Below are 12941 nucleotides of genomic sequence, written 5' to 3'. Positions count from 1 at the left end.
TTTGACACGCAATCCGAATCATGATTCGACTCACTGATTCATAACGCTTCATTAACATGAACAATGAAAAATACATCTAAAGCATTTATTAATTTTACTTAATGTAAATTTCAGCATTTACTAATGCATTATTAAAATCAAAAGATGTATCTGTTCATATTTAACAGACCTGAGCTGACATGAACTAACAATGAGCAGTTGTAATTTAACAAGGATTAATAAATACTGTTAATAAATAATATTATTCATTGTTAGTTAATGCATTAACTAATGGAACCTTATTGTAAAGTGTTACCAACAAAATGAATAAAAATGACAAAAACGACAACATAACTAAAACATTAAAACTAAACTTAAGAAAATATTTAGACCAAAACTATAATAGTATATCAATGATACTAAAATAGCAGTGATGTTTAGCAGATGCTGTGGTACATTCTCTTTCTTTGCATTTCAGGAGCAACGGCTCTCTATTTATTCCTGGGGATGCACCCTGATCTGACCAGTAATTACCCCAGTAAAGAGACGTTTGAGGAGATTCAGTTCTTCAGCGGGCACAATTATCACCGAGGCATCGACTGGTGAGCGTCAGCAGAGCATCACACACGCTGCTGGAGGCTCCGAAACTCTCAGTTTGTGTATTCATTTCTCTGTTGTCTCTTTTCTCTCTCCCCTGCAGGTATATGGAATATTTCCCCCTCCCGTCTAACAGCAGCTCTGATTATTATTTTGAAAAAAGTGCCAATTATTTTGATTCGGATGTAGCCCCGTCCAGAGCCGCAGCGCTGCTGCCCAAAGCTAAAATCATCTCGGTCCTGAGCGATCCTGCAGACCGAGCGTTCGCATGGTACCAGGTACATATATATGACTCTCCGTTACATGTGCAAACACCACTAATTTACTCATTTACCATAGGTTTACCAGAGTAACCAACCATTTAGCAGTGGTATTTCTAGTAAAACTGTTGTAATCACAATTAAAATGGTCCTTTATGAAAATTAAATGTATCCATGAAAAAAAAAGCATAATGCTATACTTATTTTACAGTGATTATCATAGTATTTTATCAACATTTCTATGACGAACGTGGTTTGTGCTTTATTCGCCTTAGTTTATTTGTAAGTGTTTTGGCTATAAAATTAAAAATTACAGTTTGAACCTTCAGTGTAGACTAACAATTCATTATTATTTAAAATGTACAAAATAACTAAGTAAAATTGGGCTCAAAGGAAAATATTTTATTTCCACAAATTATTTTATTTCCTCTCTTCAGCATCAGAGAGCTCATGCTGACCCTGTGGCTCTGAAATACTCTTTCCATGATGCCATTACCGCATCCCACAATGCACCTGTGAAGCTGCAGATTCTGCAGAAGCGCTGCCTGGTTCCAGGATGGTACGCCACACACCTCAAGCGCTGGCTCGACCACTACCACCACAGCCAGGTCTGTGTGTATATGAAGATGTATGACGGTATGCTCGAATACAGTGCTTTTCTTTATCATATTTCATGATTTACACCCTCACAGATTCTGGTTGTGGACGGTCAGACGTTGAAAACGGATCCAGCTTCAGTCATGGAGAAGATCCAGACGTTTCTTGGTTTGGAGAACCGAGTCGACTATCACAAAATACTGGCGTGAGTTTGAGCATGAACATATAACTGGCAAAATTCATGTGTGTGTATATATTAACTAAATGTTTTGCAGGTTCGACCCAAAGAAAGGCTTCTGGTGTCAACTGCTGGACGGAGGACAGACCAAGTGTTTAGGGAAGAGTAAAGGACAGAGATACCCAGACATGGACAGACAGGTATCGCACACACACACACCTGAATGCCAGCACAACATCTAGTCAAGTTAAGTCAAATTTATTTGTGTAACGCTTTTCACAATAAGCATAATTTCAAAAGCAGCTTTACAGAAAGTTGTACTGTTATGTCAATAATGTGTTAGTGCTTTACCATAGAGCAAGTTTTAGGGTTTAGTGTTATGAAGATAAAAAACAATGACACAAGAGATCCTAGATCTAGCTGTATTGTATTTATAGTGTTGTCTAAAACATTTATCAGCGCCGCAGAAACTCACATGTCTGGTTGTTCAAAGGAAATTAAGACATTCAGAGCCCAATTGAACACCCAACACGTGTTTGCGATTTTGTTGTTGTTGCTAGTTTCTGCCCAATGCAGTTATCATTTTCACGTCCAGCTCTAGGGATACAGATTTTTTAGTGCCGATACCGATTTTTTTTTCATCAGCCTTAGCCGATGACCGATGCGGGCTGCCGATTTTCTTGAGCCGATATTTGGAGCCAATTCTGCTTTTGCTCCCTCAATTTACATCATAAAAATGACACAATGATCATCATGATGACAATGTTACAAGTCTCAATTTTAAAAAGGAACATTTATTGTACTAAAAATATTTAACAAATAGTAAAGACAGGTGAGGTAGAACAAGTAAAAAAAGAGTTCAGTGCAGAAAATAAATTCTGAAAATAAATATTTAAGCATAAATAAAATAATTACACTATTGCACACAGTAGCAACAAGCAAGCAGAATAATAAAGTGCACACTGACTGTACTGTACTTCATTTTAAAATTAACCAACTATTTACAACCTAGTCATTTAATGCTTAGGTGCACTAATCTCTTGTAGAGCAACACCAGCGGTAATTCAGGAAAAAACCTCCCAATTCTCCACGTGAAACTTCGGTCTTCCGACCTTTTACCATCGTGTCAATTCTCAATTGATTGCTTAGCTATAGTTGCAAGCACATATAGAGCAACGTGTTTCCACTTTCAAAGTGTATGGCAATATTTCAACTAAGTCAAACAGTTAAAATATGCTTTGCAACTTTAAAACTTATCGTTGTCTTGAAGAGATTCCAGCTCTGCTAGTGGGGGAGGGACAGTGCATGAACTACAGCACAGCACAGAGCTGCCTGTGGACGCCTGTCTGTAAATAATGCCGGGACCAGGGACGTCACTAGGATTGGAAGACAGGGGGGGCTTAGCCCCCGGGGTATTTGTAACTTGCGTTTGCAAAATCTTTGCACTCACATCTAGAGCTACACTTATGAGTTACTAAGCAATGACTTAAATGTTATCTGTCTGCTCATGTAAATGTATGATAAAGTAATAGCATACTATTCCTCTCTATATAAGATAAGTTGTCCACATAATGCTATTTAATTATACAGAACCGCATGTATTCAACCCATTTTTGAACTAAAATACAAATATACACCTAAACCTAAATTGAGCTAAACCTATACAAATACCACAGCTGTACAATTTTCACACCATATACTTAATTTACCCTATACACTAGCCTAATGACATAACATTATTTAATATTTTAATCACAGCTTCTATAGTGTTTGACATCGACAACCCAAGTGCATTTTACCTCAAACTTACGACTAGTTAACTTTCTAAAGTAGCAATCGCCTCTCGGGTCGACATTAACACACTGACAAAATTATATTCAGAATTGAAATATTTTTATACCACTTTTTAATGTGTGATTGTGTAAAGGTGTTCACGAGATACCAACCTTTCGCGAACTTGCTTTCAACGTTGAACACTCGTTCTCATGAAGACGGCGGTGTGTGCGCGCGCGCGCGTGTGTATGTGTGTGTGTGTGGCGCGCGTGTATGTGAGTGAGAGACGCAGGGAAAGCAAATGCATCTGAACGTTATTTGCTCCATGAAAGACATTGATAAAGACGAAAACTAAGGACATTTAATCTATAATTTTATTTTAGTTAGTTTTGCCAAACACACATTACAGATTTGGTTAGTTATCGTTTTTTTGTAATGCCTCGTTTTTATTTTTATTTCAGTTAACGACAACCCACCTAGTTTTCGTTCATTTTAGTTTACCTTGGTAACGACGAGACGAATCCCCCAGGCAGTTACGTGCAGTAGCGCTCCGGTCTGAAAGCTGCCACAGTTCACACCAATGCAACCAGACGCGGTGCATCATCTTGATAGCACAACGACTCTTTGTTAAGCTACTTCTGTCCAACTTCCGACTTTTCGGCTATTTTTTTGTAGCTGGATATATAACATTTTTTGCGTCTAAATATGAATGAAATCAAATTGTTATTGTTGTTCTTATTATCATTTAGGGGGGCTTAGGAACATTTTGGGGTAGCTTCAGCCCCCCTAAAATAGGCCTAACGACGTCCCTGGCCGGGACAAAACTATCAGCGAACGCAGCAGCCTTGTATCGGCCGATGCCGATACGTGTAAAAACCGCAAATATCGGCCCGATATATTGGCCGGGCGATATATCGGTCGAACACTATCCAGCACCACATTGTTTAAATAGCAAATGCATTTGCGCCCATGGCCGTGCTGGTCTGAAAATGAGCTTTCATTCAGCCATAAATGCCGTTCAGCTGTGTTGTTGCAATTTTGAGGAACTGAAAACGACTGCGCCATTGACCAACAAAAACCTGCTCTAAAGTCAATTCCGCAGTATTTTTTTTGTTATTTATAGGTGTTAGTAATGTAGGCGGGTCCACAATGCACATACATTCTGCTTATTACACACACAGGTGTGCGCAGCAGCACACAATCATTTTTAAATGTAAAAAAACTCAAGGATTAAAATGTTAAATTATCATTGTGTACATAAATATAAAAATGCCTACATGTCATAATGGATAATCACTGCATGTATCAGGATTAGCCTACTTATTTATAGTAATGACAAACATTCCGTTTCCTCGCTAGAGAAGCATTCAGTTTTTCCGCTTGCAAATTGCGCTGTGTAAATAGTGAATCCACCATGGCGAGTGCAACTGGCTTTTAAAGGGAATGGGAGATGAGACTCTGATTGGTTTGTTGTACACTACGGCCAAAACACACCCATGACTCATTAAGAGACTTGGTACAACTAGTTGGTGTTGCCGGTGTTACTGGTGGTCAGACTCAACACCAGTTACATCACTTGCCAACCGTGGCACCGCCCCCACCGTTGTTTAGATTTTATTTTATAGTAATATAGTTATATATTATAATTAAATTATAATATATATATAAATATAAATTATTATAATAATTTAGTTCAGTAAGAGAACAGACAATACAAATAAAAACTGAACTTGTCTGCTTAATAAAGCATGATCCGACCGTGAGTCTCAGCAGTGGCAGGAGTCATTCATCATAGAGTGAGGAGCTGACTGAGATGATCGCGGAAGATTTGGTTTCAAAGCTAAATGTTAAAGCGCCTATTTAAGTGAGTTTGTCATTTGTTTTGTTGTTGTGTTTATTAAAGGGTTAGTTCACCCAAAAATGAAAATTCTGTCATTAATTACTTACCCTCATGTTGTTCGACACCCGTAAGACCTCCGTTCATCTTCGGAACAGAAATGAAGATATTTTAGTTGAAATCTGATGGCTCTGAAAGGCCTCCATTGGCACAATGGCACGGTTCACTCTCAAGACCCTTAAAAGGTACTAAAGACGTCGTTACAAAGTCCATCTCACTACAGTGGTTCTATAATAACTTTATAAATCGGCGAGAATAGTTTTTGTGCGCAAAAAAACCCTAAATAACAACTTACATAGTGATAACGATTTCAAAACACGGCATCATGAAGCTTCAAAGCGTTATGAATCAGTGCGTCGAATCAGCAGTTTGGATCGCCAAATTTCAGCAGTTTGGCGGTTTGACACGCGATCCGAATCATGATTCGACTCACTGATTCATAACGCTTCGAAGCTTCATGATGGCTTTTTTTGAAATCTTCATCACTATGCAAGTCGTTATTTAGGGCTTTTTTGCGCACAAAAACTATTCTCGCCGATTTATAAAGTTATTATAGAACCACTGTAGTGAGATGGACTTTGTAACGACGTCTTTAGTACCTTTTAAGGGTCTTGAGAGTGTAAAGTGCATTGTGCCAATGGAGGCCTTTCAGAGCCATCAGATTTCAACTAAAATATCTTCATTTGTGTTCTGAAGATGAACGGAGGTCTTACGGGTGTCGAACGACATGAGGGCAAGTAATTAATGACATAATTTTCATTTTTGGGTGAACTAACCCTTTAAGAATAATAGGCTAATGAACCCACAATTCAAGCAACCCGCCCCCGAATTGGCACTAATTCAAAACCAAAACTAAAATGTGCACGGCCGCACAGAGAGCGCACATTTACGGCTGCACTATCATTCATTCACAGCCTCAGAGAGTGCGCATTTACGGCCGACTGTCATTCACGGTGTGCGCGTTTTCAGTTCATTGCTATGGAAGCTTAAGTTTAATAGGAATTCTTTGAAACTACTCGTTTTGCTCCGCTCCGTCATGAATGCCCGAGCGGCAGTGTGCATGTTACTTTCGGTTCGAATTAGTGATTTAAAAGCCCAGACGGGGATACCAGTATTACCGGTGTTGTCACACGTCGAATAACCGGTGGGATTTCCTCACCGTCACATCCTTAGGTACAACCCTTTTGGACCTTGCGAAAAGTGTTCCTCTAAAAATCTGACATATTGTGCCTATAAGAGATTGAAATAGTCTTCAATTTTCTTCTATTTCGAAATTTAAATGCTGGTTAGTTTTTTTTGTTTAAAGCAAGATTAAGTGATTCTCAAAAAGCATTAATGAAAATAAGATTGGATGTCACAGGTGAAAAGTCTGATGCTCAGGCACTAATTAATTATAATTTCATTAGAAGTCATTTAAGCGAAAATGTTGAGAAATATAGTCTATGGTTTCAATCATGTTAAAGATTTTAGTTGAAATTTACTGTCGTGGAAAAGATTTTGATCATATTGCCCATATTTACTGTCCAGAAAATTAATTTATTAACTTTTGTTCAGTCATTGAACTGAAATATTGAGTTTATTTTCAAAAGAAGCAGTGTAAATTGACATTGACTGTTTGTCTCTGTCAGTCTCAGGTGTTTTTGAGGAACCACTACAGAGACGGTAATATCGAGCTCTCTAAACTGCTGTATAAAATGGGTCAGATTCTGCCCGGCTGGCTCCGAGAGGAACTTCTCAACATCAGGTAACAGAGTCTCTCGTGATGCTGGATGTCACACACGTCCGGAGTGCCAGAAGATCATCCGGAGTGGATAACATGGAGTTGGACGTACAGGAGGAACAGAACACCTCTGACTGGAGTTTGTTCTTACCTAGATGAATTTCAGCTGTTTCATCATGGAAACAACTTAAAAGCACATTAACTCACTGATACTAGTATTTATGAACTAACTCATATCTGTCCTGCTATTGACACTGGATCAGACTGTGCTGAACTAATATGAAGATCGTCCCGCACAGAATTCACTGCTGAGGGATTGTGTGATGTTGCGAACTTGTGAACATTTTTTTTACTCAACAAATTTGATACAGACTTGATACAGTTTTATAAAGAAGTCAAAAATCATGAAAATGAACTGATATGGACATCTGCATTTTTTTTACAAGTTTTTGAGGGTTTGGGGTGGTTTTGTTTTCTAACATGGACGTTTCAGGATCTTCGTTCTTCTGTGAAACTGTCAAAGCTCTAAGAATGGCAGAAAGGCACCTAACAGTAGTGCATATGATTTGTGCACTATATACAGTGGCATGAAAAAGTATGTGAACCGCTTGCAGAATCTGTGAAAATGGGAATAATTTTAACTAAATAAGAGGGATCATACAAAATGCATCTTATTTTTTATTTAGTTCTGTCCTGAGATATTTTACATAAAAAATGTTTACATATAGTCCACAAGACAAAAAAATAGCTGAATTTATAAAAATAACCCTGATAAAAAGAAAAAGTGTGATGTCCAAGATGTCCAAATTTTTCATCAGTGAATATTTGAACCTTTTTTCATAGTTGTGTTTTGGTCCCTCAATTGTCCTCAGTGTGAAAAGATGGATCTTAAAATCATACAGTCATTGCTGGAGAGGGTTCAAATATGAAAAATATGCTGGAAAACTGAAGAATGTGCAGGACCTGGAGGATTTTTCTGAAGAACATTGGGCAGTTTAACTGCTCAGGACAAACAAGAGACAAAAAAACAGCCGTGGATCATCCAGGGAACGACACACAGCACTGAGAATCAATGGTTCAGAAACTTTTTATCAGGGTTATTTGAATAAATTCAGCTATTTTTTTGTCTTGTGGACTATATGTAAACATTTTTTAATGTAAAATATCTTATTCAGGACAGAACTAAATAAAAAAAATAACATGCATTTTGTATGATCCTTCTTATTTAGTTAAAATTATTCCCATTTTCACAGATTCTGCAAGCGGTTCACATACTTTTTCATGCCACTGTATCACAGGTATATTTTCAGAAGTCATGTGATGCTTTGAGTGACAAACAAACACAATTTTAATTGTATTCATGTTCATTCTATGAAATATCTTTTGTGTTTTACAGAAGAAAGTCATGAATGACATTACTGTGAGTAAATCATTGTTTTTGGTGAATGGTCCCTTTAAATTTGCAGCTCTCAAGCTAAATAGTACAGAACTCTTTAGTTTTTACATCAGCACAGAGACTGTAATGTAGCATGGCTCTTATAACATGAATTTACAATTTAAAGTGCCATTTAAAGGTGCAGTGTGTAATATGTATGAGGCTCTATTGACACAAATGCAATATAATATACATAACTATGTTTTCAGTGGTGTATAAAGACCTTACATAATGAACCGTTTCGTTTTTATTACCTTAGAATGAGCCTATCTACATACGCCGCAGGTCCCCTTACAGCAGGGGTGGGCAATTCCAGTCCTGGAGGGCCACTGTCCTGTAGAGTTTAGCTCCAACCCTAATCAAACACACCTGAACCAGCTAATCAATGTCTTCTGGATTACCAGAAGGCTACAGGCAGGTGAGTGTGATCAGGGTTGGAGCTAAACTCTGCAGGACAGTGGCCCTCCAGGACTGGAATTTCCCACACCTGCCTTACAGTGAAGTCGCCATTTTGCACCACCATGTTTCTACTGTAGCTCCAAACGGACAAACTTCTCTTTAGCGAGCTAGCTACTCCCTGCTGTCTCAGATGACGACATCTTTGTCCTGTGTCGGCCACCGTAGCTTCTCTATGTGCTTCGAAAGGGAGGGGTGAGCGGTGGCTGATTGCAATTCACAACCTCACCACTAGATGCCACTAAAATTCACACACTGCACCTTTAAGTGTTTATTGTATGAGTGTTTTCATAATGTCTGTGTATCAGTTTATTTCCTCATTATTGAAGCAATAGTTCACCCATAAACTAAAATGATGTTTTGTACTCGCCCTCATGTCGTTCAAAACCCTTATCAGTGGAGCACAAAAGGCACAAAAATGTGTGAAGTCCTTCTTCTGAAGCTATATGATATTTGTGCAGTTCTTAAATCTCATTCACGGATGCATATTTTCAATCTCTTCAGGTTTTATGTCAATGAAATCAAACACCACTGGCTTTCATATCTCATAACTGCATTTTTCCCTTAATGTTCCTGGCTTTTTTATTTATTCATTCATTTTTTCCCCTCATAAAGGTCAGCTGTCATAGAGCTGGCGGGGCGGTTCTAGACTGTTTTCAGGGGGCGTCTCATCCCCCCTAAGACTATAATCATCTATCTGAAAGATCAGGCCAGTGCTGCTTCAAGAAAGTTTATAATTATCACGTTTTTAAGTCTTATCAGTTTAAACATTCAAGTGATTTTAATGTACGCCGTGAATGTTTTCGCGTGCTGTGATAGATCGTCTATGTGCGCGCACATAGAAAGCCGCCTCTCTGGTCCAGTTTAAGATGCGTGTTTGTCGATTGGATTACAAGACGATGAGGGAGACACATTCCCGTTTACACCTGGTGTTTTAATCCGTCTCTTTTGTCCACTTTCAACCACTTCTGTCCTGATTTCTTTGAGGGGAGGGTGGATGGGCGGGTAAATGTATCTATTTCAATCTAATGGACAAAATAAGCTTGTCAGACAGAACGTGAGTACACACAAAATGATGTCAAAATGCCTGTCTTGACGAGTATCCACATTAACACAGTCGGTTATGTCTTAAGTGAGCGAAAACGGTTTAGAAAATATCGGATGTGTGTCAATATAACGGATCCGTGCATTAGGTCTTAAAGTGACAGCAGCCTCGTATACCTTCTGTTTCCTATGTTCATAATGTTAATCAAACAACAAAAGGTTATTTATTTTGTATCTTTTTTCTCTTGTATTTATTTGTGCTATTGCTTGTAATTTAAGTATTTTATCGTTTTTAATGTTTGGACTTTAGGGTAACATGGGGGATGATGCATTTACTTTTAAACTAACATATTTAGGTATAAGTTTAGGATGATGATGCATCAACTAATGTGTTATTATAGGAAATAAGTATAACATTTCCTAATGTAGTAGTTATAGAATAAAATGTAAAAGTATTCAAGAGGTTACCCCACTACTGGGGTACTTTTACAGAATGTATACATGACATTTGATCTAATTCTTATTAATATTTATATATTTTTAAAAGTGTCACTAATTTAAAATACTAAATCAACTATTCTATTTAAAATTGAATTTTGCCAATTTAGTTAAATAATCGAATCGAGACACAGCAGAATCCCAGTAAAAGAGATTAATCTGAAAGGTGAAATTATCACTTTTATATAGGCATATGAATATTTACATACAGGGTTTCCGCTGGTCTTAAAGTCTTAATTTGACCTTCCACAATTAAGGCCTTAACAAGGTCTTAAATTGGAGAAGAACGTCTTAAATTCAATATCATGGCATTAAATCACAGCCCGATGATTTCTGCAATGCAAAAAACGTGGATGGAATTGCAGAATCAATTCATAAAAATGGACTTTACTGTATAATGAAGAATGTCATGAATTTGTCAAATTTTGGATGAATAAATCAAAAGACTTTAAAGGGATATTTCACCCATAAATTACAATTATGTCGTCTTTTACACACCCTAATTTCATTCCATACCCGTAAGACTTTCGTTCATCATATTAAGCGATCGAGTCTCTTTGGAGTAAACCGCTTATGGATTAGTTTTACGATCTCTTTATGAACTTTTTTCATAGCTGTCAATGGAGGGACAGAAATCTTTCAGATTTCATTAAAAATATCTTCATTTGTGTTCTGAAGATGGATGAAAGTCAGACAAATTGTATTTAACCATTAAAGCAGAGTCCATAAAAATTAAAACAGAATAAACTATAAAACAAACAAAAATAATAAAACAGATTTCATAGGGCCCTAAATTTAATTGCAAAATGAATGGGTCATCTTACCCCAAGGGTCTAATTTTATCTTTTTACTTCAAAATAAAAACTATACCTTATACTCCACAAATCTACAAACATTATAGCGTCCACAAATCCCTCATTAATATAAACTTTAATATTCAGCATAATACAATGTCGGATCACTATTTTACAGGCAAAAAATTTGATCAATTGACCTCAAACCTGTTTAGACTGACTAAATCTCACAAATGCTGATATTCAGTTATTAAAAATAGCATAGTCATTCATCAAAGGTGCTGAGATGAGATTTTGTGTCATCTATGGTCAGGGGGAAAAAAATATGTGTTGGGTCATCTTACCCTATATTAGTTTTTGCTGTGATTCGACCAGGGCAGAAGTTTTTTTTTTAGCTATAGTTAAATGTTAATAATAATGATAAGATGACAATTTTCTAGTCAAACAGTAGCCTATACATGTACTGACTACAGAAAGACTGGAATCATCATATAATTTATAAAGTTTTTTATTGACTTGGTACCAGTTTAAGTACTGATAGGGAACTTTTGACTTTATATATAATATAGTGGTGCCAATTACAAAGAGGCTCTGCTGCACAAGTCCTAGAACCGCCCCTGACAGCTGCTGTGGATTTCTCTCACGCATGAACATTAAATTATACACTAATGAATTGAATATTGGGAAGATGATGAGAAAAAAAATCACAGATGTGTCCTTTATTATAGGAAATCTGGTAAGAATACAGTGGTGTTATCAGTTGTATTACTTTATAGTGTGTTCAAAAACATGGTATTGCCACAGTTTCTATGGATTATTGGTATGGTAATACAAATATATGTAAGTAGATTGAAGCTTCTTTCACTACATGATTCACAAATTAATTCTCATGTTTTCTTCTTTGTTTGATGTCTGACCTGGTCAAACAGATGCAGATTAAAATTGAGCAAAATAAACAGCACTGCTACTAATGCTCTGTGTTGTGTGTGTCGGTGTGTGTGTGTGTGTGTGTGAGAGAGAGATCCTCAGATGTCATGTTGTTGCTATGGTTACACATCTCCTAAATATGTTTCATGAGTTTAATTATACTCAGATTGTGTTTTGGTTTGAAAAGCTCCTCAGAGACTTTTAGATTGTTAATGTGAGTTTCTCATTTCCAATGAAGTGGCTTTCTTGAAACTTTCAGTCATGGCCAGGGACTTGTTTTTTAAAACTAGAAAGCTTATTTATATTCCATGATACATCAGTAATGTATATAAATGTTGTAGTACATGTGATAAACCACACGGCGGCAGCAGAAGCTTCTGAAGAACTTGTATTGTGAAACAGTCTCGTGTCTCAACATCCAAACCATCTTAAAACCTGTTCACACCAAGTACGATAATAACTATACAGTTTTAATAATCATTCTAATTTTGAGAATAGTGAAAGTATAACGATGGGATAGGAATAACGATATCACCGGAACCACATTCAGAGCCGGTTGTTTTCCCCAGCTGATGATAAAATCACTGACAGCCAATCAGAATCCACCCGAGCATTTAAAGCAACAGACAATAAAAGTAAATGTTCGTAAACTTGACGGGTAATGTCCTGGCAGAAAATTACCAGAACCTTTTCCTGTTTTTTTCCACCCTTACAGTGTAAATTTACACATTTTGTACCCTCCTGAAAGTGTTTTTATTGAATGTCAATGTCAATTTTATTTCTATA

The 12941-nt window shown here is 37.0% G+C and overlaps 1 protein-coding gene across 2 annotated transcripts in view; it reads left to right on the top strand.

The window, feature by feature from the left end:
• The window catches only part of ndst1a (N-deacetylase/N-sulfotransferase (heparan glucosaminyl) 1a), a 61764-nt gene extending 52325 nt beyond the window's left edge, over positions 1-9439 (top strand). The window contains exons 11-17 of one of the 2 annotated variants that reach the window (XR_013818157.1): positions 458-581; positions 680-854; positions 1274-1444; positions 1529-1638; positions 1709-1811; positions 6910-8738; positions 8906-9427. Coding sequence is in view for 1 of the 2 variants with exons in the window: in XM_079838727.1 (XP_079694853.1) it covers positions 458-581; positions 680-854; positions 1274-1444; positions 1529-1638; positions 1709-1811; positions 6910-7029 (803 nt within the window). In the remaining variant the exon portion in view is untranslated. Of the gene's footprint in view, positions 1-457; positions 582-679; positions 855-1273; positions 1445-1528; positions 1639-1708; positions 1812-6909 lie in introns of both variants that reach the window. The other variant, XM_079838727.1, reaches the window with a different exon arrangement.
• Positions 9440-12941: the final 3502 nt, after the last annotated feature.

The sequence above is a fragment of the Gobio gobio genome (assembly GCF_949357685.1).
Source record: "Gobio gobio genome assembly, chromosome: 16".
Taxonomy (NCBI): domain Eukaryota; kingdom Metazoa; phylum Chordata; class Actinopteri; order Cypriniformes; family Gobionidae; genus Gobio; species Gobio gobio.
Note: the sequence above shows the minus strand (reverse complement) of the source record. Positions and strands in the feature narration are given on the sequence as shown.